At 48.0% G+C, this 26,990-nt stretch overlaps 1 protein-coding gene across 2 annotated transcripts in view; it reads left to right on the forward strand.

Annotated features, from left to right (window-relative positions):
- DOCK1 (dedicator of cytokinesis 1) overlaps positions 1-26,990 on the forward strand; it is a 540,104-nt gene that overhangs the window by 486,934 nt on the left and 26,180 nt on the right. For both annotated transcript variants that reach the window (XM_049855211.1, XM_049855210.1), the window contains exons 39-47: positions 2,521-2,610; positions 4,048-4,152; positions 8,024-8,165; positions 8,304-8,382; positions 10,153-10,237; positions 12,775-12,861; positions 18,065-18,241; positions 19,530-19,613; positions 26,348-26,485. In XM_049855211.1, the coding sequence (XP_049711168.1) occupies positions 2,521-2,610; positions 4,048-4,152; positions 8,024-8,165; positions 8,304-8,382; positions 10,153-10,237; positions 12,775-12,861; positions 18,065-18,241; positions 19,530-19,613; positions 26,348-26,485 (987 nt within the window). The remainder of the gene's footprint in view (positions 1-2,520; positions 2,611-4,047; positions 4,153-8,023; positions 8,166-8,303; positions 8,383-10,152; positions 10,238-12,774; positions 12,862-18,064; positions 18,242-19,529; positions 19,614-26,347; positions 26,486-26,990) is intronic.

Consider the following 26,990-nt stretch of genomic DNA (forward strand, 5'->3'; position numbering starts at 1 on the left):
CATTGGAAATAGGCATTACCACCACTGATTTTAGAGCCTACCCAATTAAAAGTAGATGAAAATCTCAACATAGAATCCTTTAAAACTTGCTGGGGATAAGGGGAGATGTGTATTTATAGAAAATCCAATGGAAAATACAGCCAAGTAATCTCAGTGTGAATCAGATAAGATGTTTATTCAAGACTTATGTTTCCTTAATAAACAATTACTTTTGATATATATCTAAAGCATCTCATCTGTCATTTAGGATAAAAACAGATTAAACTTTTACAAAGTAATGAACTCAAAGCCATTGCATTCCAGGCAGCTAAGAAAGTGCGTGTTAGCTCATAGAAAACAAAAGAAAATTCCGCTGAAAGAGAACTACAAGCAAAGGTAATGCTTTCTTTGAAATGGAAATATGCTGAGGGAGAAATGATCATTGGAGCTTAAAAGTGAGAGAACTTAACTTCCCCCTTTCCTAGAAATGTGAGTTCGGGCTTTGGCAGAGGACAGCAGAAAGATCTGGAGCAAGAGATTAAGGTATTCAAAGGATGCGAGTTTACTTAAAAACCTTCTGCTGAACGGAGGAGGAGACCGAGGGTGGTTCTGGGAAGTGAACATTTACCTTTGGAAGGCCATCTCAGCTCCCTTCTCTCCTCCCTGGGCCCTTCTCCTATCTCTTTTCTACTCTGGGCTTATTTTTATTTTGTCTGTCAAAGTACTAAAATGCAATTCTTATTGCAGAGCAGCTCTTCACATGGTACATGCATACAATGGAATATTACTCAGCCGTAAAGAGAAATGAAGTCCTGATACATACTACAGGATGGATGAACCTTGAAAACATTATGCCAAGTGAAATAAGTCAGTCACAAAATGACAGTTAGTGTTTATGATCCCACTTATATGGAGCCCTGGTGGCGTAGTGGTTAAGAGTTCGTCTGTTAAGCAAAAAGTCAGAGGTTCCAATCCACCAGCCGCTCCTTGGAAACCCTGTAGGGCAGGTGTACTCTGTCCTATATGGTTGCTGTGAGTCAGAACCAACTCAACAGCACTTAACAACAACAACGACAACCCACTTATATATCTAAAAAAAGACAAATGTATAGAAAACCTGATCAAAGTTTATTAGAATGGTTACCAGTGGTAGACGGGAGGGAGGGGCAATGGTGACTCACTGCTTAGGAGACAGTGAGCTTCTGTTAAGGGTGATGGAAAAATTGGAAGCTGATAATGGCCATGGTTGAACAACATAATGAACACAAATAATGTCACTGAATTGTACATGTGATAAATGTCGTAAGGGCAGATGTTTTGTCACAAGTTTATTTGCCACAATAAAATAAAATAGCAGGTGATTTCCTTAAGTAGTAGCTATGAAAAGAGTTTTTTTCAAGCATTTAAGTAAAATGGTTTTCTCAAGTTTATTGGGTGATTCAGTAATAAGTCAGCTCATCAATGGGGTCATTCTAAAGGGGAAAGGCAGGACTAGAGGGTGGGGGGGCGAAGAGCCAAATGTGACCCCATGGGGGTTCGCTGGTAGCATTTTCTCCTTCCACGCAGGAGATCCAGGTTCAATTCCAGGCCAGTGCACCTCACACACAGCCACCACCCATCTGTCGGTAAAGGTTGCGTGTTGCTGTGATGCTAAGCAGGTTGCAGTGGAACTTCCACCCTAAGATGGGCTAGGAAGAAAAGCCTGGTGATCTGCTTCTGAAAATCAGCCAGTGAAAACCCTAGGGATCACAACAGTCTGTTCCACAACTGTTCATGGGGATGGCGCAGGACCGGGCAGCATTTTGTTCTGTTATGCATGGGGTCGCCCTGTCTCCAGGGCCGGCTTGACAGAGCTAACAACAAACAACAACATGTACTTCAACGAATTATGCACACATGACAAAAGTTTATCCGCATTTTAATCCATCAGTTGCCTGATTTGGAAAGCCACTTTCAATATGACCATAAAGAGTTCCTCCTTTAAAAATGATGGCAGGCTTTTCAACATCGCTTACAACGCGCTAAACGGGAATTTCTTACAATCCTTCATTTAGGGTGGAAATATATTCTGGTCTGAGAGTTAATGATTTTCCATGTATCGTTTTATTAATTGTGATAATTTGGAAAAGTAGAAACTCAGGTCCCTGGTTTCTGCATAAAGCCCCCCATCCCGCCCCCCGAAGCCTCTCCACGCCCTGGGGTTCCTTCTCACTGGCACCCATGCCGTGCCCCGACAGATGGAGAATGGAGCCCAGAGCAGGGCAAGGACCTGGGACAGACTGCTCTGACTGTGGACAGAGGCCTGTGTGATTGACAAGCCAGTGGTTGGCCAGTTCAGTAAACTCTTGTCCAGTTAAGCCCCAAAGGAAATGCGCTTCCAGAAAATATTTGTGTTTTTCCAGCTGTATTCCCGTAGTTCTCCCTGCTAATCAGAAGCATTTCTAACTTGTTTTTTTCAGGAATGAAGTTGTTAGTGGCTTACTCTTTGACAACATGATTCAGGTCTGGGTTTCTCTTTTTCTCTTTTCTATTTCCCAACAGATGTGGGAGGAGGCCATCGCCTTGGGCAAGGAACTGGCTGAACAGTATGAAAACGAAATGTTTGACTACGAACAACTGAGCCAGCTGCTGGTAGGTCTTTATTCTTTTTATTAAAATAAACACAGGCAATCTCAGGTGGTTTGCTGGAATTTTTCCTTCCATTTTAATGTTGGGATTCTTCTCCTGGCTTTGGCCATGGTCATCCTCCATTTTGCCTAGGGAAATGGTCTTAGTTTATTTCCTGATTGATTCTGGCCCTTGAGTATCCACTTTTTATGCCTGAGTCAGCTTTTGGGAGCAAACTCAAAGAATCAAAGAATTGTGTAAACAATTTGTATTTAAACAACAGCTGACTGCATACTTACAATGTTCTTGGTGGTCCAAAGTGCCTAGAGTCTCTGTTAGTTTTAAACTATGGCTCCTTCTAAGAGAGGGCATTAATAGAAAAGGGCTTAGAGCTTTTTTTTTGCCATGGAAGCTTAGTGAGTTTCTGTTTCCTGCCTTTTCAGTTACATTAGTTTGGTAGTCAGCAAATCTGCCTCAAATAAGAAGGAGCCTAGGTGGTACAAGGAAACCCTGGTGGTGTACTGGTTAAATGCTACAGCTGCTAACCAAAGGGTCAGCAGTTTGAATCCACCAGGCACTCCTTGGAAACTCCATGGGGCAGTTCTACTCTGTCCTGTAGGGTCGCTATGAGTCGGGATCGACTCAACGGCACTGGGTGGAGGTGGTGCAAACAGTCTGCCATGGGCTGCTAACCTAAAGGTTAGCGGTTCAAACCCACCCAGCGGCTCTGCAAAAGAAAGTTCTGGCAATCTGTTTCTGTAAAGTTTACCGAAAACACTGTGGGGCACAGTTCTACTCTGTAACACATGAGGTTGCCGTGAGTCGGAATCGATTCAACGTCAGTGGGAATGGGAACCTTAATAATGGTGAAATGTTTACCATTAATTTAGAGAAGAACAATTTCTGTTCCTTTCAATTCTTCTTTAATATATCCTAGTATCTGATCTATACCCATTTATTACATAGTAAAGTCCTACCATCTAATCGGAAACCCTGGTGGCATAGTGGTTAGGTGCTACAGCTGCTAACCAACAGGGCAGCAGTTCGAATCTACTGGCTGCTCCTTGGAAACCCTATGGGGCAGTTCTACTCTGTCCTATAGGGTCGCTATGAGTCGGAATCGACTCAACAGCAGTGGGTTTGGTTATGGGTTTTACCATCTAATCAGAAGAAAGACCATTTTGATGACTCCCCTTTTGTTATTGAAAACACCCATAAATTGCAGCTGGTTGCTGACTTTGGCTTTTTTGGTCAGATGCCCTTGCTGAGTGATGGAGGGGTGTGGAAATTGAGTCAAGCTTGGTTGTCAGACTGAACTTAGACACCTGCCGCAGCACCCCCTTCTACTTCCTCTCTCTCCCACCCTCCAAAGCTTGGAGAGGCCACCAGAAGAATCCATGAGATCAGATGCGCAAATACTCTATCCAAACCTGAAGCACATTTCCTTTTCTTTCCTTTCAGAAAAAACAGGCACAATTTTATGAAAACATTGTTAAAGTGATACGACCCAAGCCTGACTATTTTGCCGTCGGCTACTACGGACAAGGATTGCCCACGTTCCTTCGGGTAAATGTTAATTCTGCTTCATCTGAGCCAGACACTCCACAGGAGACGGGACCTTCCATTCCGAGGAAGGACTTGAACTTGGCGTCTTCTGATTCTCCTCTCTCTAATAGCTGTGTGGTTCACCTAGGGTGTCAGAGAGAGGCTGACAGTATTTCCTTTTATTACATATAACTTTTCCATCTGATTCTTCCTAAAAAGAACTCTGCTTCTGAGATTTATGTTTATTTTGAATGATATGAAAAATCAGAAAGGGATTTTCATAGCCTAGATGCTGGACAATATGGGTCCTTCTCCTCCCTGGGCCTGTCCCCTGCTGTCTAACACAGGATCGAAGCAGTAGTCGGGATCATCAGCAGGAGCCCATGACCCAATACGCGTATGATGCTGATGGGCCTGCTAGTAGAATTTTGAGAAGTTTCTCAAAAACACATTCATGAACACGATTGGGTCATGATATCCTATCATGTCTTACAATGTCTTTTTATGACTTGTGGTTTTCTCTTCCCACCCTGGGAGGCCAGGCATGACTCCTCTGGTTTTAGGGGGGCAGAAGCTTTGCACCTGGAGGCCGGCTACCTGCCGCAGGTAAACTGGTAGGAGACAGCCCAGTAACAGAGCACATGTTGCTCTGGCCCTGGTGTTTCTGATTCGGTAGGAGTCACTGGTAGTGTGAGCTGGCCCTTCATCTACCAGCAGGAGCAGGTGTTCCCTCGAAGACCGTCACTTTGCATGTGACTCCAGCAAGTAACCAGCTCTGGTCTGGCCTGGTCCAGAGGGGACTGGCTGACCACTCACTTGGTGTTCTGCCTGTGTGACTGCGTCCAGGCCTGTCTCTGTCACTGCTGGGTCAGTTTCCTCTCATGCACTGTTGCCTTCATTATGCAGCCAAGGCGGTACGTGTCTGAGAGAGCAGTTGATAAGAAACCCTGATTCTGAAGCAAATCCTCCTTACCAAAAATGCACAAAGGTGTGCAGTTGCAATCCCTAAATTAGAGGGGGGATTGAAATTAACTTTATTCTAAATAAAATATAAAGCAGGAAGATATAATGAGGTTGGAGTAGAAGTCACCTAATGTTGCTATAATCCAAAAAACCCATTGCCACCCTAGGCTTTAATGAATATGTGTGTGTGTGTGCATATGTGCCTCAGTATGTGTGAGTGAGAGAGAGAGAGGATAGAGAAAGCGGAGAGAAAAAGAAAGAGGATAGAGAGAGAAACAGGCTGAGAGAAATAGAGAGGTTAGAGAGAAATAAAGGAGAGGATAGAGAGAGAAATAGACTGAGAGAAAACAGAGGATAGAGAGAGAAATAGAGAGGTTAGAGAGAGAAATAGAGAAGTTAGAAAGAGAAATAAAGAGAGAGGATACAGAGAGAAATAGAGCGAGAGAGAAATAAAGAGAGAGGACAGACAAAGAAGAGACCGAGAGAGATAAAGAGAGGAGAAAGAGGAGAGAGATAAAGAGAGGAGAAAGAGAAGAGAGAGAGCCTAAACCCTGGTGACTGGCAATGTCGTCATATAGTATGTGGCCCCTGTGGACCGTGATCTGCCCATGATTTAAGATCACTGAGTCCACCTCTGTGGAATGATTATACCACATCCTGAGAAGCAGCGGCTGCCCTGATGACGTGGATGCAGTGCCCAGGGAGGGGGTGCCTGTTGGTACTCAGGGGACAGCTCTGGGTCATCTCCACTGTCAAAAGGACAACATGCAAAATAAGAATAAAGACTAATGGGCTTGATTCATATTGAACTGACTTTGCCACCACACCTGAATAATTTTGTGGGGCTGCAGCAATATATTTACTACACGTCACAGAGCGCCTGTCACGGGTCATTCTGGCAATGGCGCTGGCAGTTAGAAAAAAGTGGGCGGATGTTTGGCCCCTTAGTGCAGCGGTGGGAGAGGAGAGTGTCCTGACAGCCGACTTGCTGTGCCTTTGCCTGGTCCTCAATTTCTTTCTTTCTTTCTTTTTTTTCTCATTCATGTTAATATTTATAGTTTCTTCAAGTAATGAATATCCTTGTTTTTAAGTACATCTCCTGCTTGTTTTCTCATTTGAAGAGATCACTTCAGAATGCAGAGTAATTGGCATTTCTGGAAAATGCTGTCGGTGTTTCATCCATAACTCACTAGAGTTTTTCTATTAAAGCCTTTACATTCACTTTTATTATTATGCCTTTCTTCTGGCGTAAAACGTAATAAATGCATGCTAGCTTCATAGTAGCCTGGGACACGTTAAATCTTATTGAAGGTATTCCTGAAATGCTTAGCTTTCCGTAGCCTTAAAATGTGACCACAGCGCATATTTATATCTCTAATTAAGACTACATATTACTGTGGTTTCTGCTTCATATTATTTTCTTTTGGAGAAATAGAACATTTTTCTTCCATAATGGTACTTTAAGACATACCTAAGCACAAAGTGAAAAAATACATATATTCACTTCTTAAACAGTCCCTTCAGTAATTTATAATAGCTCAGGTTTTCAGGTATGTTGGGACGAGACGAGGAATGAGCTGGTTGAGTGTTGCAGGATCCTGCTTTACCTTTTTGAAAATTAATTCGTTAGAGGATTCCACCTTGACTGTATGCTGAGTCAGTAGGAGATAAATATGCACTAACCTGCTGGTCCCATCCTCCCCTCTCCCCTTCCCGTCATCATCCCCTCATCTCCCTCTACCCCACCCCCAGCGTCCATCAAGAGCTCAGGAGAGATATGGGAGGGGTGCAGCTGGACTCAACCAGTCCCCAATCCAGAGACCCTTCCCAATGCCCCCAACTGGAACCACCAATGCCACCAAGTCCCACCCTGACCAGCTGGACCACCCAGACCCTATTCCCCGTGCTCCTATAGTTTTTGCCCAGTCTAATACCTTGCGGCAGTTTAGGTTAAGGCAATCTAGGAGGGGGCAGGATGGGATGGGGGCAGTATGCTTCAGAAATCAGCAATAGCATGACAGTGTCTACCCTCTGTTACCTTGATGCTCAGTGTCACCTGCTGAATCAGTGGAGGAATGGGGAGAAGTGATGAATCATGGGAGGACACTTCTTACAGACGTATTTATACTCAAACAGAAATGCCTCAGCAAGACAGCCTTGTGTAAGAAAGAGCGCTGACCTCGTTAATCCCCCTAGGAGGGCCCCCACCATCTAGAACAACCCCCAGTGAGCTCTCCAACATGGGATGTCTGGAGGTGACAGACTGTCGGTCGAGGTGGGCCAAGCCCAGTCTTCAGAAGGGAATGCTCTGTTTATCCAGTCATTTGTTGATGAGTACTTACCCGTGAAACAACTCTGAGCAGCACACGGAAGCCCCGCTGCCATCTCCATCCTTCGCCATCAGGGGAAGCCAAGGGCATAGTATCCTTCTGCTCTGTCTGGACTCTTTTTCTTCAGTTCTGCTCATCTTCCAGCTGTGTCTCCCAGGACGGGATGCCATGCTCAACTCCGGGACCCCACTTAGCACCAAGCTCTCTCAAATTCCTTTTGGCAGGATGAGAACTACTTAATTAGGGCCCAACCAAAAACTAATAGGATGCCATTATCCACCTGCCTGGCTCCTTGGTCCTTTCCAACTACCCATTTCCACTCTTGCATGGGCTCTAATGGCTCTCGGTGTTCCCTAGAGTTTTAATTGGTTGTCGCTGTTAAGATTGACGTCCAGAGCTTCTTAAGTGGCATTAACTTACGTAGCTTGTGTTCCTGTGTTCCTGATTAATGAGAACAATGCAATTACAAGTTGTTCTCAAATTAAATGACATTAAAAATATATGTATATTTAAGACCAATGTGTGTGTGTGAGAGAGAGAGAGAGAACTTTTCCTGAACATTTCCTGCAGGGCTATTTAATGAATGTCTTTGTTTCCAGGGGAAAGTTTTCATTTACCGAGGGAAAGAGTACGAACGCCGGGAGGATTTCGAAGCTCGGCTGTTAACTCAGTTCCCCAATGCTGAGAAAATGAAGACTACGTCTCCACCAGGCGACGATATTAAGAATTCTCCTGGCCAGTGTATCCTTGAAGACAGACCTTGTGGACTGAGGGGTGGTTGAGACGCCATGCTTGTGGGTGGCTGGGTGTATGTTGGGGCTGCGCTCGGGGTTGATGTCCTCACTGCCTTATTGTTCCTTAACCCCCTTTCCTTTTCAGATATTCAGTGCTTCACAGTAAAACCTAAACTCGATTTGCCCCCTAAATTTCACAGGCCAGTTTCGGAGCAAATTGTCAGGTAAATATCCCATTTTTCTTACCCAACGAGAGGATGAGCAGAGGCTACATAGCGGTCTCTGGCTAATAATTTCACTTTTAAAGGATGAATTTTAGCCTTTTGTTAGCTTTCCAGATGCTCTTCCCATCCACCTTGAAGAGCAAGGGAAGCAAAGAGGGGGAGGAAGAAGTCGATACCTGCGGCCAGGTGGTACAGGGGATATTCCTGTCCTGAGGTTGTTAGCCAGTGAGAACTCAGGAAGTAGGAGGAGAAAGCTCTCCTCTCCTTATAGACGCGCAGAGCAGCGTAGAATCCCCTACAAGCCAGAGTAGAACTGCGTTCCACAGTGTCTTCAATGACCGATATTTCAGAAGTAGATTACCAGGCTTTTCTTCTGAGGCACCTCTGAATGGCCCCAAACCTCCAGCCTTCCTGTTAGCAGCTGAGTGTGTTAACCGTTTGCACCCATCCCGCAGGGACTTCATACCCCTTCTCAGCCTTTTCAGTCTGCACTAGTCCAGCCCCACCCCAGCAACTCCAAGTCAGAACCTCTGAGGTGTGGCCTGAGCCTTCCTATTTTAAAATGCAGTAAAGGGGACTTTAAAGAGCCTGGTGGCACAGTGTTTAAGCATTCAGGGGCTAATCAAAAGGTCAGTGGTTCAAACCCATCAGCTGCTCCTCAGGAGAAAGATGTAACAGTCTGTTTCTGGAAAGATTACAGCTTTGGAAACCCTATGGGGTGGCCCTACTCTGTCCTATCGGGTCGCTATGAGGAGGAATTGACTCGATGGCACAGGGTTTAAAGAGAATTTGGACATTTGCTTCTGGGAAAGAACCCTCCACCCCCACAACAAGGCAATGACATAATATGGGATTATGGGGTCTTTTCTAAAACTCGAAGGCTAACTGTCCGAATTTGAGTGAGATCTTATGCCTCTTAATTGAATTGTGCCTGACTTATAATGGTAGAAACACCCTACTCCAGCAGATGTTTCTTTGATGTTGAGAATTTTCTTTTCTATTGGATCCATGTGCTGGTGAAAAAGTTAACCTCTCTGACGGCCTGATGTTCCTCAGGACCTGCTTAGTTAGCATCCTGAAGTTCCCTGGTTTATGTTCCCCCACCGTATTCACTGCCATCTCTGACTTCTCATCAGCTGTAATGGAAGGTAACCCAGGAATCTGTTCATTTGTAAGAGGCTCTTTCACACGTCACACATTTTCAGTTTTGCCACATTATCTCCCAGAGGGCAAATAGTGAACCGCAGAATAGGCTCAGGTATGTCCCTTTGATGGCGGAGCCCTCCCACGTTTCAGGGAAGACCAGGAATACATCTCCTACACCTGCCTCTGCTGTGTCCTTCCCCAGAGGAGGAAGGCCGGCTGGTTTTCCACTCATACCTGTTTTGATGGCTGTGAGGTCTGCATTCTGCATATCTGAAACTAAAGCATGTAAGTCCTTAAAAAAAAACATAAATTGAGACTAAAGGCCCCTCTCCGCTCTCCTTTGCTTCACCTTTTCTGTTTTTGCCCGTCTCACTCTTATTCAGCATCTCTTCTCCCGTGAGGGTTGGCAGGCCCAAGCTGAGGCAGAAACTCAAGTTAATTTGTTCACCTGCCAACGTCTCTTCCAAGGTTGGTGGGGAGAAGAGGCCACGGCTGTCGCCTCTGATCAAGGCTGAGGATGTTTTATGGGTTGTGGTGACCTCTCCTGAGGCTGGACCCCGTGTCCAAAAGCAAACCAGCTGCTTTGCTGGCTGAATGTCTAATGATTTGTCTGGTTCTGTACAGCTTTTACAGGGTGAACGAGGTGCAGCGATTCGAATATTCTCGGCCAATCCGGAAAGGAGAGAAAAACCCAGACAATGAATTTGCAGTAAGTAAATAAATAATCAATTGATCGATCCTACTACCAACAACAAAACTGCCTGTGGAGACGTGGAGACTCAGAAACGTTACTGCGATGCAGAATTAAATGTCTTTTTCTATTGATGTGCAGAAGCCCTAATGTCTTACTCCTTCAAATTCAGTTCACTGTTAACATCTCACAAGTCTGTCGCTAGGGTATTGGTGATTGATAACAAGGTGACGAGTGCTTTAAAGTGCCAGGTGCATCTGTGTGGGTCGCACCTTCCTTCCCTCCTGTGTGTCTGTGTTGGCTGTCCCGTGAGCCCTGAGCGCTGCAGGAAATGCAGTTACCCCTAGTTCCATGTACAGAGTTGTCATGCGGCTTTCTGCAGGTGACAAGGCAGGCAGGAGGTGAGCAGAGCCTAGGACCCCGAATCTCTGCCTCACCACCCCAGGCCCGGTGCCTAAACTTCACTCTAGCTGAGTGCCCTGTTGTCATCGGGGTGTTCTGTGCACTGTAGGACACTGAGCAGCATCCCTGGCTTCTTCCCACTAGATGCCAGTAGCATCGCCCCATGTGACAACCAAAGATGTCTCCAGACATTGCCAAATGTTCCCCCACTGAAAACCACTGCATTATCGTAATGAAATATTAACAGCTTCTTGCAGCCATTTTAAAAATAGACACCCACTGGCTTTTAATGGGTCCCATCTTTATGAGGCATCAAATAAGGCACAGTTTATAAAAAGTTGGTATCTCCCCCTCTCCCGCCCTGGAAATTTCCTTGGGAAAGCCCCACGCAGGCCCATCTCTTGGGAGACCTTCTTCCCGGGGGCCCGAGGAGAACTAGCCCCAGCCTGTGGGTGGAGGCTTCTGGGTGTGGGAGTGCAAAGGTGAATGAGCACCTATGGGTGGGACCCCAGGGGAAGCTGAGAGCACAACCAACAGGGTCCCCTCAATCGAGTGGAGGGTCCGCCCACCCTCCCTGCAAAGTCCTCCAATTTCCTGCGGACTTTGGATCCTCGGGCAAAGCCTTAAATCTCCTGTCATAGTCCAGGGAAGCGACGCCAGAACCCCCTGCGCGCAGCTTCCTGTGTGTCGGCGCGGAGTTTGTCTTCTCCAGCTCTGCCCCCGACTCGCGGCAACCCACGTGTGTCAGTGGAGCTGTGCTCCAAGGGGCTTCAGGGGCAGGTTTTTCAGAAGCAGACCACCAGGACTTTCTTCCAGGGTGCCTCTGGGTGGACTTGAACCTCCAGCCTTTCAGTTAGCAGCTGAGGTTAACTACACCACCCAGGGACTCCTCTCCAGTCTTACATCCTGGTTATTTCCAGACCAAGACCCTATGTCTTGGTTATGCTGGCACCCTGGACCTATTTGGGGACTGGCCACTGCAGCGTTTTCTGTAATAGCAGGGGTTTGGGGGCAGCCTTCGTACCTCCCAACCTGGACACCAACGCTAAGGGCAGTGGCTTTGTGAGCAGCCTACACCTGTGACTGCCATTCCCTCAATAACGCTGTCATTTATGCGTCTCTCAGCTGGGGGGTTTGTGAGTGGTTCTTGCGTTTCCCTCACCTCTGGCATCCGGCATGTACATCTCTTCTTACACCGAGAAGAAATAGACACAAGGAGGTCAAGCTGAAGGGCACAGAGCCCATCAGGGCAGAGCTAAGAATAGCCTGAACGCCTGACGTGCCAGCCGTGGAGGCTGCATTGCTTCTAAATGACCCCAAATCTCTTCATGGCCCTGTTAGGTCCTCACACAGGGATGAGGCTTTCATATGCCACCGGATTTAGTCCTTCACGTGCTTAACAACTTCTAGATAAGTGTCCAGGGGTCTTATCCCACAGCGGGGCCGGATTACACAATAAGCGAGGTACACACAGGCTTAATTGTGCTTACTTACTAATCTGTAGTGCACAACTTGACCTGGTTTTCGCCATGTCAAAGATGGGGAATTGCACGCTACAGGTTAGTAAGTAAACACAGTTAAGCCAGTACATACTGTGCTTACTGGTTAATCCACCCCGGCCCATGGTAGCAGGCTGCTGGGCTCCAGCCCTTCTGCACAGAGCCTGGTATAAAGGGCAGAGGCTGGGAGACCTGCCCCCACCAGACAGAGGCTTGGCGTGATGGCTCGATGCCCCCGAACCCTGCAGAGGGTGAAGCTCTTGGATCGAATCAAGTGGTTTCTTCTGCACGTGCTTCAAGCACGCTTTGTTTTCGTTGCTGCCAGTGTTTTTATAGTCGATGACTTTGTCAAATTTTCTGTGTTTTAGTGACAATATTGTGGTGGTTAGTGTTTGTAAACCTGTATCAAGAAGAAGTGACATACAGGAATTAAGATTTACGAGTAACATTAGTACAAAGAACTTGACTAAGGATTCTGTATGTCTGGTACAGGAAGAGGTCCTTGGGGGGCGTTACCGCACCTGGGCGACACCAACCCTAGTGGTGCCCCTGATCACCAGGTCTTTTCTCCAGGGTAGATCTCCATTAGGGCCGAACCTATCAACCTGCTGTCATCCTTCTGCTGACGATGTGGTGTGTGTGTTTCCTTTGCAGAATATGTGGATCGAAAGAACCATATACACAACGGCTTATAAGCTACCAGGGATTTTAAGGTGGTTCGAGGTCAAGTCTGTTTTCATGGTAAGCACGCCTCCTAGAAGGAAGAAGGAATTGCTCATTGCCCAACCTTATGCAGCCAGACACACCCTACCTGCTGGCTGCCTGGTTGTTGCAGCTAAGGTGCCCACTGCAGGCTTCCGGGACAGAGAGGACATTACCTACCGTAATCCTCCGCCCCAGAACATCAGTATCTCCTTCCACAATGTTTTATTGGGAATGCTGTGTAATCCCAACCAACGCTAGCTCATGAGAAACCAGAGCCAAGATTTCATTTCTTACAAAATATTTCAATTCAGTCAAAACTGTGATGTCTTGCCAACTCTTTGGGTGAAGTCCATGAGAAGTCTTAGACAACTTCTAATTTACATAAACTTTAAAGCTCTTTCTTACTGATAGTTTCTCTATTTACAGGACAAAGAATTTAATTAACAGTACTTTGCTCATTTCAAGTAAAAATAGCTTGAGAATATACCCCTCCTTTTGCAGCATTCTTTTTTAATAATGATTTGCATCTAATTAACTAAACTTCGCCTTGCCTCTGTGGCAAGCTATAGGACTGTTTCATGTACATGAATCAGAATCGGCAGCAGATTCTTCTTCAATGTGTGGAATCGTTAGGGCCGTGGCATTGCCAGTGTAAAGATCCAAATGGAAATGTAAGTTTTTGTTCGTCTGTCTTAATGACTTTGCTTTCATCTAGGGCCACCTTACCCAGAGTGGTAGTGCTTCCCATCTAGCTGACAGTGAGTCCTCCCAGAAGCGCCTGGTTTGGTTCTAGGATGTGGCCTGAGCCTCTCTTCCCAGCCTCGAGTCCTTCCTCTGTTCTCGTCACTCATGTTGGTCTAAAGTTCAAGCCACTTCATGAATGAGCCCCCAACCTGCCATGCCTCACCACTCCATGGACTGAGATGGGTGCCACTTCCTTCTATTCTGAGCACCTAAAGCTGTCTGTCTGCCCCTCTCTTGTGGCACTTTTCTATTTTTCTCCCTTCCTTTCTCTGTCTCTCTCATTCTATCTCTCTCTCTTTCTTTTTTTCTTTGATTTTTGGTGAAAATATATATAACAAAACATACACCCATTCAACATTTTCTAGTTGGACAGTTCATGACATTGGTTATGTTCTTTGCATGGCGTCACCATTCTTGCTGTCACTACGCACATTGTTTTACCACCATTGACTAACACTCTGTCCCCTAAGTGTCTCCTCCGTGCTTTAGAGTTTCTCTTGTCAGTTTGAGCTCATGTAGATAATTCTTTATAAGAGCTCACTGCTCAAGGGGAACATTCTTTACTAGCTGAGCTAAACTGTTTAGTTTAAAGATGACTTCATGGGATAGTTTCAGTTTACGGCTTAAAGATGATCTCAGCGTAATAGGTTCAGGGGTTCCTCACGGAGTGCTTTTCACTTCTCCTCTGCCTCATCTCCACCTTTGCCCTGGGAGCACCCCATTTCACAACCCTGTAGCACCCAGACAGTGCCTGTCTTGTGGAAGTCTGTCAGGAGAAATGCACCAAGTGGTAAAAACACAACCCCTCGTCGGCCCATGAGGAGCTGTGATGTGCGAGATGCACAGGGCAGGCCCTTCACACAGACAGGCACTGATCCTCATAACGAGCTGCTTCCCATAAACCTTTGTAATCAGGGATTCTCTGAGCAGCCAGGCTGCCGCCTGCAGGTGCTAATAACTCAAGGGGGTGACTCGAGCCCCGGCCATTTGGGAGGATGTGGTTCCCCAGAAGCCACACTGGCCATTTTTCCCAGACTAAAAAGGCTAGGAGCCAAATAATTCCAGAGTGGCGTGACAGAGATCCTGCTATCAAAGCCCCCACTGTGCCTTCTGGGACAGCCACTGTGGGCGTCTGTAGGGACAGCAGCAGTCTTATTCGTTTGATAAAGGTAGGAGACTAATCTTTCCTGAGGCCACTGAGATGGACAAGGGTGAGTTAGCATCAGTGGCACTGGAATACCACTTGCGGTGTCCAGTTGCCAGAGTTGTGTGCCTGGGATGGTCTGTTTTAGAACCTGACAAGGCACGGTGCAGGGTGAGAGAGCATTTCTAAGGCCCTGCTCTCAGGGTGTGACAAGGAGGCTCCCAATGGTGCACACGGAGCTCTGTGTTTGCAACTCGCACCCTCCACGTGGCCAGTGCCCCCCTGATTCAGACATGCCTGGGTGAGCGGACAGCCTCGTTAGGATGCCTCCACACCCGGCCAAGGACTACCAGCTAGGACCCAGCAGTTAGCTGTTTGTTGTGATCATCTCTGCTCTGCCGCCCCCATCCCTGGCCTCTCAGACCACCCCCCAGAGGCAGCCAGGAGAAGAAAGCAGGTGATTCTGCCTCTCCATTTCCTACGCCATGGAGCCTCGGAAGGGTCAAAACTGCCATCCAGTGTTGGGGCCACCCATGGGTGTGGTCGCTGTGGCCTAGCTTGGTAAGAGGTTGAGTCTGTGAGCACGAGGCCAGGGTGGAGGCGCCACTGCTGTTTTAGACCCCGCCACACTCACGTGCCACCGGGGGCTGAGCCAAAGGGGAGGCTAGGCTGGGGCTCTGTCAGGATCTGAGGACCCCAGAGGGGAGGGCTAGGCTGGGGCCCTGCCAGGGCCTGAGGGCCTCAGAGGAGGAGGGTATAGGCTGGGACCCCGCCAGGACCTGAGGGCTTCAGAGGAGCAGTGCAAGTATGGGACGAGGCACTGGTGCTAGACAGGATGCTAAGGGGCAAATAGGCAGTCCTCCTGCTGACCAGAGCAGGTTTGCGGATAAGGCCTGAGGTCCTATTCAAGGACGTGGTGATAGAGCCCTCCATCCACAGCCCTGGGGTTCAAAGGCACAGCAGGGCTCTCTGTGCCTCCCGGCCCAACAGGTGCAGCACACAGTACAATGTGTCAGACAGGTACAGCACACAGTGCAACATGTCAGACAGGTACAGCACACAGTGCAACATGTCAGACGGGCAGCACACGGTGCAACATGTCAGACGGGCAGCACACGGTGCAACATGTCAGACGGGCAGCACACGGTGCAACATGTCAGACGGGCAGCACACGGTGCAACATGTCAGACAGGGGCAGCACACGGTGCAACATGTCAGACAGGGGCAGCACACGGTGCAACATGTCAGACGGGCAGCACACGGTGCAACATGTCAGACGGGCAGCACACGGTGCAACATGTCAGCCAGGGGCAGCACACGGTGCAACATGTCAGACAGGGGCAGCACACGGTGCAACATGTCAGACGGGCCAGCACACGGTGCAACATGTCAGACGGGCAGCACACAGTGCAACATGTCAGCCAGGGGCAGCACACGGTGCAACATGTCAGACGGGCAGCACACGGTGCAACATGTCAGACGGGCCAGCACACGGTGCAACATGTCAGACGGGCAGCACACAGTGCAACATGTCAGACAGGGGCAGCACACAGTGCAACATGTCAGACGGGCAGCACACAGTGCAACATGTCAGACAGGGGCAGCACACAGTGCAACATGTCAGACAGGGGCAGCACACAGTGCAACATGTCAGACGGGCAGCACACAGTGCAACATGTCAGACGGGCAGCACACAGTGCAACATGTCAGACGGGCAGCACACAGTGCAACATGTCAGACGGGCAGCACACGGTGCAACATGTCAGCCAGGGGCAGCACACGGTGCAACATGTCAGACAGGGACAGCACACGGTGCAACATGTCAGCCAGGGGCAGCACACGGTGCAACATGTCAGACGGGCAGCACACAGTGCAACATGTCAGACAGGGGCAGCACACGGTGCAACATGTCAGACAGGGGCAGCACACAGTGCAACATGTCAGACGGGCAGCACACAGTGCAACATGTCAGCCAGGGGCAGCACACGGTGCAACATGTCAGACAGGGGCAGCACACGGTGCAACATGTCAGACGGGCAGCACACGGTGCAACATGTCAGACGGGCAGCACACGGTGCAACATGTCAACCAGGGGCAGCACACGGTGCAACATGTCAACCAGGGGCAGCACATGGTGCAACATGTCAGACAGGGACAGCACACGGTGCAACATGTCAGACGGGCCAGCACACGGTGCAACATGTCAGACGGGCAGCACACAGTGCAACATGTCAGACAGGGACGGCACACAGTGCAACATGTCAGACAGGGGCAGCACACAGTGCAACATGTCAGCCAGGGGCAGCACACAGTGCAACATGTCAGACGGGCCAGCACACAGTGCAACATGTCAACCAGGGGCAGCACACAGTGCAACATGTCAGCCAGGGGCAGCACACAGTGCAACATGTCAGACAGGCCAGCACACAGTGCAACATGTCAGCCAGGGGCAGCACACGGTGCAACATGTCAACCAGGGGCAGCACACGGTGCAACATGTCAGACAGGGGCAGCACACAGTGCAACTTGTCAGACAGGGACAGCACACAGTGCAACGTGTCAGATGGGCAGCACACAGTGCAACATGTCAGACAGCAGCAGCACACTGTACGGCATGACAGATGCTTACAGCACACAGTGCAGCATGTCCAGGCTGTCTCTACATCAGGACCAGGACAGATTCCTCAGAACCCCCCTAAAATTGTAGCTGCCTTTAAAATAAGTAAAGAAAAAGGTCTTGTGGTGAACCAGATAGGGTGCATGCAAGTATACACACATGCACACACACACTTAAACACATATGCACTTGCATGCACACATATATACATGTGTATGCATACATATACACAGACATGTATTCATTCGTGTACATCATGGTTATGCATGTAATGCACATAGATGTGCATACACACAAGCACACATGTATACACACTACACACATACATATACACACAGACATACACAAGCATGTATGTATACACACTGCACATATACGTACACACATGTATATATATACACATGCACGTACATGCACACACATATATACACATAGGTGCACATACACGGATGCACACCTGTGTACACACCCATCAGAGCTGGGTGTCTTGCTGTCTGCCTTTATTAATTCGCATGTGAGGCCCGTCTATAGGAGCGCTCACTGATAATAAAACACCTGGTCTTGGACAGGGCCTAAGTGATCACACCCCAGAAGTCTGTTTGCAGAACGGTACATGGAGGAGTAGGTGGCCTCCCCAGCTCGGCAAGGTTTCTCCTTGGGAGAGGCTCTGGGAGCTGAGAGCCCCTGCGTGGAGCAGCCCCGGTGTGAGCCTCACACTGCCTCTCCCACTGCAGGTGGAAATCAGCCCCCTGGAGAACGCCATTGAAACAATGCAGCTGACCAATGATAAGATCCACAGCATGGTACAGCAGCACCTTGACGACCCCAGCCTGCCCATCAACCCGCTGTCCATGCTCCTGAACGGCATCGTGGACCCTGCCGTCATGGGCGGCTTCGCCAACTATGAAAAGGCAGGTGATGTGCGCCGGCTCCCTTCCCGGCCCGGCCCTGGGTCAGAGGGAGGATTCCATACATTGTCCTGGAGCCCTGACATTATCCTGGTCTCATAAGGGCTTGTCCCAGAATGACTGAGCCTGCAGCCAAGGGGGCCAGCAGCACGGGAGGCAGCCCTGTGGGCGGGTGGGGTCCAGGCCGGACCAGGCTCTGCTGGGCACTCTCAGAGAGCCAGAGGCCTCCCCATTACCCCTCACCCCAGGTTTGGCTAGCAAGGCTCTGGAGAGCCATCTTCGCTGCCTTTAAAGAGGACTGGCATCATTGAAGGCCAAAGGATAATGTTCGGTGTTCGAGAAAGACAAACACGTATGGATATTTAGGAAAAGGGAGGCTGGGCTGGGACCGGGAAGGGGCCAGGTCACCTCTGGGAAACAGCTCAGTAGGAACAGGCAGAAGTTGAAGCACGTGGGTGTAGGGTAGACGAGGGGTCTGAAGTTGATGGTCTGCCTCCTGTTTTGTAAATAAAGTTTTCTCAGAACACAGCCATGCCCAGACGTTTATGTATTGTAGGAGGCTGTTTTCCTGAAACAATACCGAGTACCTGAAACAGAGACCCTGTGGCTCTTAGAGCTGAAATTATTTTACTCTGCTGACCCCTGGTCTAAAAAAATAATCAAACCCATTGCTGTTGAGTTGATTCCAACTCATAGTGGTCCTACAGAAACTGCCACATAGGGTTTCCAAGACTGTCATCTTTACGGAAGTAGACTGTCACATCTTTCTCTTGAGGAGCGTCTGGTGGGTTTCAACTGCTGCTTTTGGTTAGCTGCTGAGATTTTAACCACTGCATCATCAGGGTGTCACCCCGATCTAGACAAAGTCAAAACAAAAGCAGGAAGGCACTGCCCAAGAGCAGACTGCCAGGGGCTAGTAGTGGCCATTTGACAAGGAGGGCTTAGCGCTCTGTGGTCTTTGGGTGTAGGTCAGGCCTGAGGCAGACGCAGGGTGGGGTCCATGGCACATGGTTAGTGGGGGTCGGGGGGGGGGCGTGTGAGCTGCCATCCGGGTGGACCAAGCAGTCCAATTCAGCTATAGCTTTGCTGGTCTCCAAGCATTGGGGTGCCACTGTGAGCACCCCTTTTGGCTGCCCATTAATACCATTTACTGAGTTTGGCCTCACCAGAAGGTTTGCCATGAGTTCAGGTAAGTGTGGGTGCTGGGAGGGTCTGCTTCACCCACTGCATCAGCAGGGCCTGGCACACAGCAGGTGGGTGAGGAGTGAGCTAAGTGTCTCTGTGCCCACAGGCCTTCTTCACAGAGCGCTACCTGCAGGAGCACCCAGAGAGCCACGAGAAGATCGAGAAGCTCAAGGACCTGATTGCCTGGCAGGTAACGTGACCGAGGGCAGCCTTGTGGGGCTGGGGGCTTTGAGGAAGGCTGGGCCCAGCCAGATCCACCTGGTCCCCTGAGCACACATGCCTGGCTGGCATGAGAGGCTCTGGACCCAGTCAAAGTGCACACGACCACATTTGTCCCTGGAGACCCCCACCTGCCACTGTGTGAACCCCTCAGTTCTGGCCTGCGTTCCTGGATTCCAATGCTCAGAACATTCCATCTTGCAAATGAGCAGGGTCCTTTTCTCTTGCCATGGTTGGTTTATGACTGCTGGAGAACCTTCCTCCTGGTATTGATAGAACAGAGCATTGGGGCAAGCTTGGAGACAGGAAGTCTTCAGAACATAGATATACTGAGGCCTGTCCCAGGGCGTCCAGTTAGTGTGGTCCTTGGGAAAGGGAGCTGCAGGGTGCCCATGCCTCCTGCTCTCCATGGCTTTGGGGCAGATGTGGTGTGGGCCCCCCCTGTAATTTTCTAGCTGTAGTTCTGTGTATGATTTTGCTTTTCTGCTCACGCTCCTGAGACCTTCTGAATGCTTGCTTAGAGGGACGTACCTTACAGTGGTGGGTAACTCTGGTGGTTGTCTTGTGTTTCGTTGTGTCTTTTTCTCATGTCCATGCTTCAGCCTGGTGGGGCAGGGGGCAGAGCTGGGCTGGCTGTCCAGTTTGCGTGTCCATGCTTCTTAGAACCTTCTAGAACCTGGTGGGGCAGGGGGCAGAGCTGGGCTGGCCGTCCATTTTGCATGTCCATACTTCTTGGAACCTTCTAGAGCCTGGTGTGGCAGGGGGCAGAGCTGGGCTGGCTGTCTAGTTCACATATCTATGCTTCTCAGAACCTTCTAGAGCCTGGTGTGGCAGAGGGCAGAGCTGGGCTGGCTGCCCAGGCCCGGTTCTCCGGGAGCTATGCTACATTTGCTTGACTACTTTGGGCAAGTTGCTGCGCTAGGCCCCAGTTTCTCATGTGTGAGACAGGAGGGGTGGCCCAAGGTGTCCGTATTTCTTAGGTGCCAGGGTGAGTAAAGGAGCTGAGGGAGCAGCAGAGGGAAGGGCTTTGAGTGCCTGGACTTCATACCACAGGCCTGTATCTAACCAGGGATCCGAGAGGCTACCAGGTGAGGCCTGTGGCCCTGTCTGGCGTGTCCATGACCAGGCTCACAGATGGCTGTCTCCTGAGGCAGAATAGCTGTGGTCATCTTATTCTGGCCGTCCCAGAAGCCTCATCTCAGCAGCTCCTCTGCTGGGAGCTCATTGGCAGGTGAGACTTCTTAGGATGGAGCGAGGGTGAGCTTCGGATCTAAGCCGACTTACAAGTCCTTCTAATTTGGAGTCAGATGTACATGACCAGCTCGATTTTTATCACTCTGAGTCCTTAAAATATGGGGCACTTGTGGTTCAGCAGGACAATTCTCACCTCCCATGCTGGAGATGTGGGTTCTATTCCCGGCCAAAGCACCTCAAGCACAGCCGTCACCTGTCTGTCAGTGGCGGCTGTTGCTGTGATGCTGGACAGGTTTCAGCAGAGCTTCAAGACTAAGATGGACAAGGAAGAAAGACCTGGTGACCCACTTCTGAAAATCAGCCAGTGAAAACCTGTGGAGCACAATGGTTCAGTTCCCAACCAATCATGGGTGTGGTGCAGGACGGGGCAGCATTTTTTTTTTTTTCATTTAATTATGCTTTAAGTGAAAGTTTACAAATCAAGTCAGTCTCTCATAGAAAAATTTATACGCGCTTTGCTATGTACTCCTAGTTGCTCTTCCCAAATGAGGTAGCACACTCCTCCTCTCCACCCTGTATTCCCCGTGTCCATTCCACCAGCTTCTGTCCTCCTCTGCCTTCCTATCTCCCCTCCAGACAGGAGCTATGGGGCAGCACTTTAGTCCATTGTGCATGGGGTCACCGCGAGTCGGGGCCAACACAACAGCAGCTAATGACAGCATTTTTTTTTTTTTTAAACAAATTATTTTAAAGGGTAAAAAATTAGACTTTGCCATAATCTGTATGCATTTGGAATGTTCGCCCGGGACTTGTTTTGTGAGAAGAAGCGTACAGAGCTGACTAGAAGGTACCTTGTTGGTGAACCGTGGGCCCCTTGCATGCACATCTCATGCAGGCCACCTCCCTGTATTACCAAAAAGGGGAAGAGTTTAAAATTCAAGATGATTCCATGGTAGATGTTATAGAAACCAAAGGGTCCAGAATTCTACACTCCTCTGAAGGCACTAAAACCATTGCTCCACAAAAACTAGTCTGGGCTGCAAAACTTCTATTGATTTTTTTTTTTTTTCTGTAAGCTTTTACAGCAAATTGGATTTTAAGAGTTTCAAGTCCTACAGAAGAAAATAATTTGCTCCCCAGAGAGCAACTTTTTGTCCGTATTATGTCATCACCGTTAATAACTATATTAAAGGATGAATTTTCAAGCAGCTCACAGGAAAAGTTGAAAAGAAAGAATCCATTTTCTAGTAATTTCATTAAATCAAAGAGTGAGGAAGCATATATATTCAAAACATGACCTGTGCTTTTGCTTTCGTTTGGAAATATTTGGAAAACCCATCTTTTAAGTAGCAGTTATTGAGTCATACATGCATTAAAAATAAGAAGTTTGGGGTTATCAGAATGCTTTGTTCTCTTTTTATTTTTTGATGCCAGGGCAGGGTGAGGTTTTCCTTCTGGGAACCTCCAGGACACCACAACTCCACTCCTTAAAACTGTTGGTGACGGCTAGTTAATAAGCTCTGATTTATTTGCCTGCTGTCTGTGCAATGAAGGATGGCACGGATCTGCCTCCTAGCCAGGAACGAGCCTGGGGCTAGGGTGCTGGCTGCATGGAGCTTCCCCCAGGTCTCCGGTTTGCATCTGACACCTGTGACCACCAGCCGTGGCCACGCCAGTGTAGGTGACACCTATGTAGGTGTTTGCTGTCCCCAGCCTCACTCGTCAGCTACTTCCCCAAAGGCGCAGCTCCATCTCCCCTGAATGCAGATGTCGTCTCTGTACCTTCTGCCAAGGGTCCACATCCAGACTCATCTCCCACTGCTGAGATGTGCGCATATTTCTTCTGAAATGCACAGAGATGAAAGACCAGGCTCGCTTATCATCCTCAGCTGATGACAGGCACGCAGGCACAGCGTTGTCACCAGGGGTGGTGCTCCAAATGTTCCGTGTGGCTGGCAGGACATCCATCTGTGTGGGGACAGCCAGGAACACAGTTGGCATCACAGCATCCGTGAGAAGAGTGGCTCTGTTTAGCTGGCCGCTCACCGTGAATAGCCGTAGGTGTGGCTTTGGCCAGGCCCTCACTGCTCTCTTGGCTCTGGGAACCTCTAGAAATGCAGGATCCTGAGATCCACCCTGGAGCAAATCAGGATGCTGGGGAGGGGCTCAGGAATCGGTTTCCCAAAGTTAGCCGAGAGATCGTGCTGCTCGGCCAGGTTTGAACTCACTGAACTAAATGGTCTCCAAAAGCCATTTCAGCTCCAAGAGCTATTACTTCTAATTGTGTATTAAAAGAAAAAAAAACCAAACGTGTTGCCATCGAGTCAGTTTTGATACGTGGTATCCCCTCATGTTTTAGAGTAGAAATGCACTCCATAGGGTTTTCAATGGCAGTAATCTTACATAAGCAGATCACCAGGCCCGTCTTCCACAATGCCACTGAGTGAGTTCGAACCACTAACAATCTTTTGGTTAGTAGTAGAAAGCAAACCATTTGTGCCACTTTTTGTTGTCGTAGGTGCCATCGAGCCAGTTCTTACTCATAGTGACCCAATGTACAACAGAACAGAACATTACCTGATCCCACACCATCCTCACAATCGTCATAGTGTTTGAGCCCATTGTTGCAGCTGCTGTGTTAATCCACCTTATTGAGGGTCTTCCCCTTTTTCATTGACCCTCCACTTTACCGAGTATGATGCCTTTCTCCAGGGTCTGGTCCCTCCTGATAACAGGTCCAAAGTACATGAGATCAAGTCTTGCTGTCCTTGCTTCTAAGGAGCATTCTGTCTGTACTTCATTTGAGACAGATTTGTTTGTTCTTCTGGCATTCTATGGTATATTCAGTATTCTTTGCCAAAGCTATAATTTAAAGGCATCAATTCTTCTTTGGTCTGCCTTATTCATTGTCTAGCTTTCATATGCACATGAGGCAATTGAAAATACCATGGCTTGGGTCAGGCGCACCTTTGTCCTCAAGATGATATCTTTGCTTTTTAACACTTTAAAGAGGTCTTTTACAGCACATTTGTCCAGTGGAATGCATCTTTTAATTTCTTGACTGCTGCTTCCCTGGGCCTTGATTGTGGGTCCAAGTAAAATAAAACCCTTGACAACTTCAGTCTTTTCTCCATTTATCATGACATTGCTTGTTGGTCCAGTTGTGAGGATTTTTGTTTTTGTTATGTTAGGCATAAACCACATTGACGGCTCTAGTCTTTAATCTTCATCAGTAAGTGCTTCAGGTCCTCCTTGCTTTCAGCAAGCGAGTTTGCATCATCTATGCCTTGAAGGTTGTTAATGAGTCTTCCACCAAACCTGATGCCACATTCTTCTTCATTTAATCCAGTTTGTCAGATTATTTGCTTAGCATACACACTGAGTAAGTATGGTGAAAAGTTACAACCCTGATGCACAACTTTCCTGACTTTAAACAATGCAGTGTTCCCTCATTCTGGCTGTGTCTTGGTCTATGTCCAAGATCCATCTGACCTCAGCAATGATAGCCTCCACGTCCTCTTCTGAATCTGTGTTATGCCACCTAGGTACATTATTTGTGTTTTAAGCATCTCATAAATGGGAGTGCGTTTATACAAAGCATCTTTTTCTTTTCTTTAATTTACCATCACAGCTGCAGTTCAAGCCCGGATAGACATAGACCAGCGGGACAGATCCTGTCCCCAAGATGTCAGAGACCTGTTGGGGGTGTGTGTGAATTCTCACACCTTGTTTCACCTGCCAAAGTACAGTTCATGCCATACATGTAACCTAAGTCAAATGGTCTTATTTCCAGCAAATAGCTTCTTTAGTGCAAAGAATCTAGCCAATTAAGAGTTTTGTCATGCCGACCAAAAAAATGCAGAAATGGTTAGACTGCATTTTGCACATTTGAGAAAGGCCTGTTATAAATCAGAAATGCTTTACTAGTGACAGTGGTGACACAACATGAAGATTGTAATCAATGTCACTGAATTATACACGTAAAAACGGTTGAATTTGCAAATGTTCCATTATGTGTATTTTTACTACAATTTGGAAAACATTAGATGGTGTTAAATTTTTTAATTTAATAGTTTATGAAGACTTAAGTACAAAACAAAGAAACAGAAATGTTTTAAGTATCCAGGGTGGCTGTGCTTGAACACTGGGGCCACCTTCCCATACATACGTGCCTTCTCACCCAGATGGACACAGCCGATTTGCCATCCCACCAGAAGTTCTCCCAGCCTGCATTGCCTTAGCCCATGGCAGACCACAGGAAGCAGAAGCATTATAGTGAGCTTTCTCCACTGCTAGCCCTTCGTAAACTTCCACTTGCCCCAGGGAACAGCCATCTGCACACATAATTCTTTTGGAATATTAAAACATTCCATCTATTTTGAAATCTCACCTGCACACCGTCCTGTTTGCAGAAGGAATAACTGAGGACTGGACTAAATGGTGCCTACCTTGGGTGTAGGCCCATCTGCTGGCAAAACCAGCGTTTGTGTCCGTGCAGCTTGAGAGCAGACTGGGGGGTGGGGGACGATGGGGGAGTGCCATGCTTATCCGTCCTTTCCTGGAGCCCCATGAGAGGCACCAGCTGCACGCTATAAATGGCAACCAAGTACATTTGATGCATTGATTCATCTTGATAAGATTTCTTGTATTTGTTCACATGAAATTCAGTTGTGTACTGATTATCCTCCTTACTAATAACTCTGTTCATTTAGATTGGTGTTCTGTCATATTAGGAAAATATGTTTTTAATCAGTATTTTGATTTAATTATAAATTATTAAGAGGAAGCCTCTTAGCTTGATTGCCCTGAAGAATGTCTAACTCCAAGTCTCCGCCTTGTGGGGGGAAGCAGAAGCCAGAGAGAGGGGGAAACTTCTTCCCCATCCCATTAACACCCCAACAGCAGCGCCTCTGAAAATGTCTCTTGCAACGCCTTTAAAGGTCAACGAACGACGTCACCTCACTTGGAAGGGAAGTGTTGGCACAGGTATTTTGTGACAGCAGTGTCGGCAGAGAAGTGATTATTTTTAGTCTGAAGGAAGAATAAATTTGGTTTTCCTCTCTAAATAAGAATATCCTTCAGGACGATAGATCACATGGGATTAGATTTTTATATTTTTGCGTATGGGCTCTCAATTGCCTTACTTTCTGCCATGACCCTTTGCTAAGAGAACAAGGTACATCTAAACAAATCCAAAATGCAGTTCTTCCCAAACTCCAGTGGAAAACACAGATAAGTCTATTCTGGACGTGATCGACATTCACGAGTCAGGAAAGTAATTGGTTGGCTTTGAAGTGTTGAGCCCTGAGCTAGGCATATCCAATTTAACACAAACGATTTCAGTGTAAACACCTTGGTCTTGGGGGGGCTGTGCCTGCTGATGAATGTACTGGCCTATTTGAGTTGGAAACACAGCAGGTGCATTGTGCCCAGTGCCACTCATCCCCAAGGGTGCCCACCCCTCCCCAAACCGTTGACCGGGTAAGTAATGTCAGCCTCCATGCTTTCCAGATACCATTTTTGGCAGAAGGGATCCGGATTCATGGCGAAAAGGTCACGGAAGCACTGAGACCGTTCCACGAGAGAATGGAAGCCTGCTTCAAACAGCTGAAGGAAAAAGTGGAAAAGCAATATGGCGTCCGGACCATGGTAAGTGGGTGGCTTTGCAAAAGAAGGGGGATTGTGGATCACATCTTCTGACTGTTACAGGCTCACAGAGCAGAGTAATAAGATTTGACCAGGATGCCTGCTTAGAATAGTGGATTTAAGTTACCCCAGCCCCCTTAGAGAGTCTATCCCCCAGCAAACCAGCAGCCTACTTTCAGTAATTGGAAATATCAGGATGAAAAAACATTTAATAAATTTGCTTGATCACCAAATGCCCTGCATACTTGCTGTGGACACAGTGTGCCCCTTAGTGCTGTCGAGGAATGGAGAAATCTCAGAGTCCCAGCAACTCATGGGCTAGTTTACAAAGACGACACCCACCGTCACACAGTACACACAGAGGGCTAAGTAACACACAGGGCAACAGCACTCAGGATGACCCCAGGCAGAGGCAGAGCTGCTGCCCAGTCCAATGTCAAGACTGTAGCCATTGAAGGGAGGGAGTGATGGGTCACTGTGGTTAGAAATTGTTTGCAAAGACTTAACC

This window comes from Elephas maximus, chromosome 16 (genome assembly GCF_024166365.1).
Source record: "Elephas maximus indicus isolate mEleMax1 chromosome 16, mEleMax1 primary haplotype, whole genome shotgun sequence".
Classification (NCBI taxonomy): Eukaryota; Metazoa; Chordata; class Mammalia; order Proboscidea; family Elephantidae; genus Elephas; species Elephas maximus.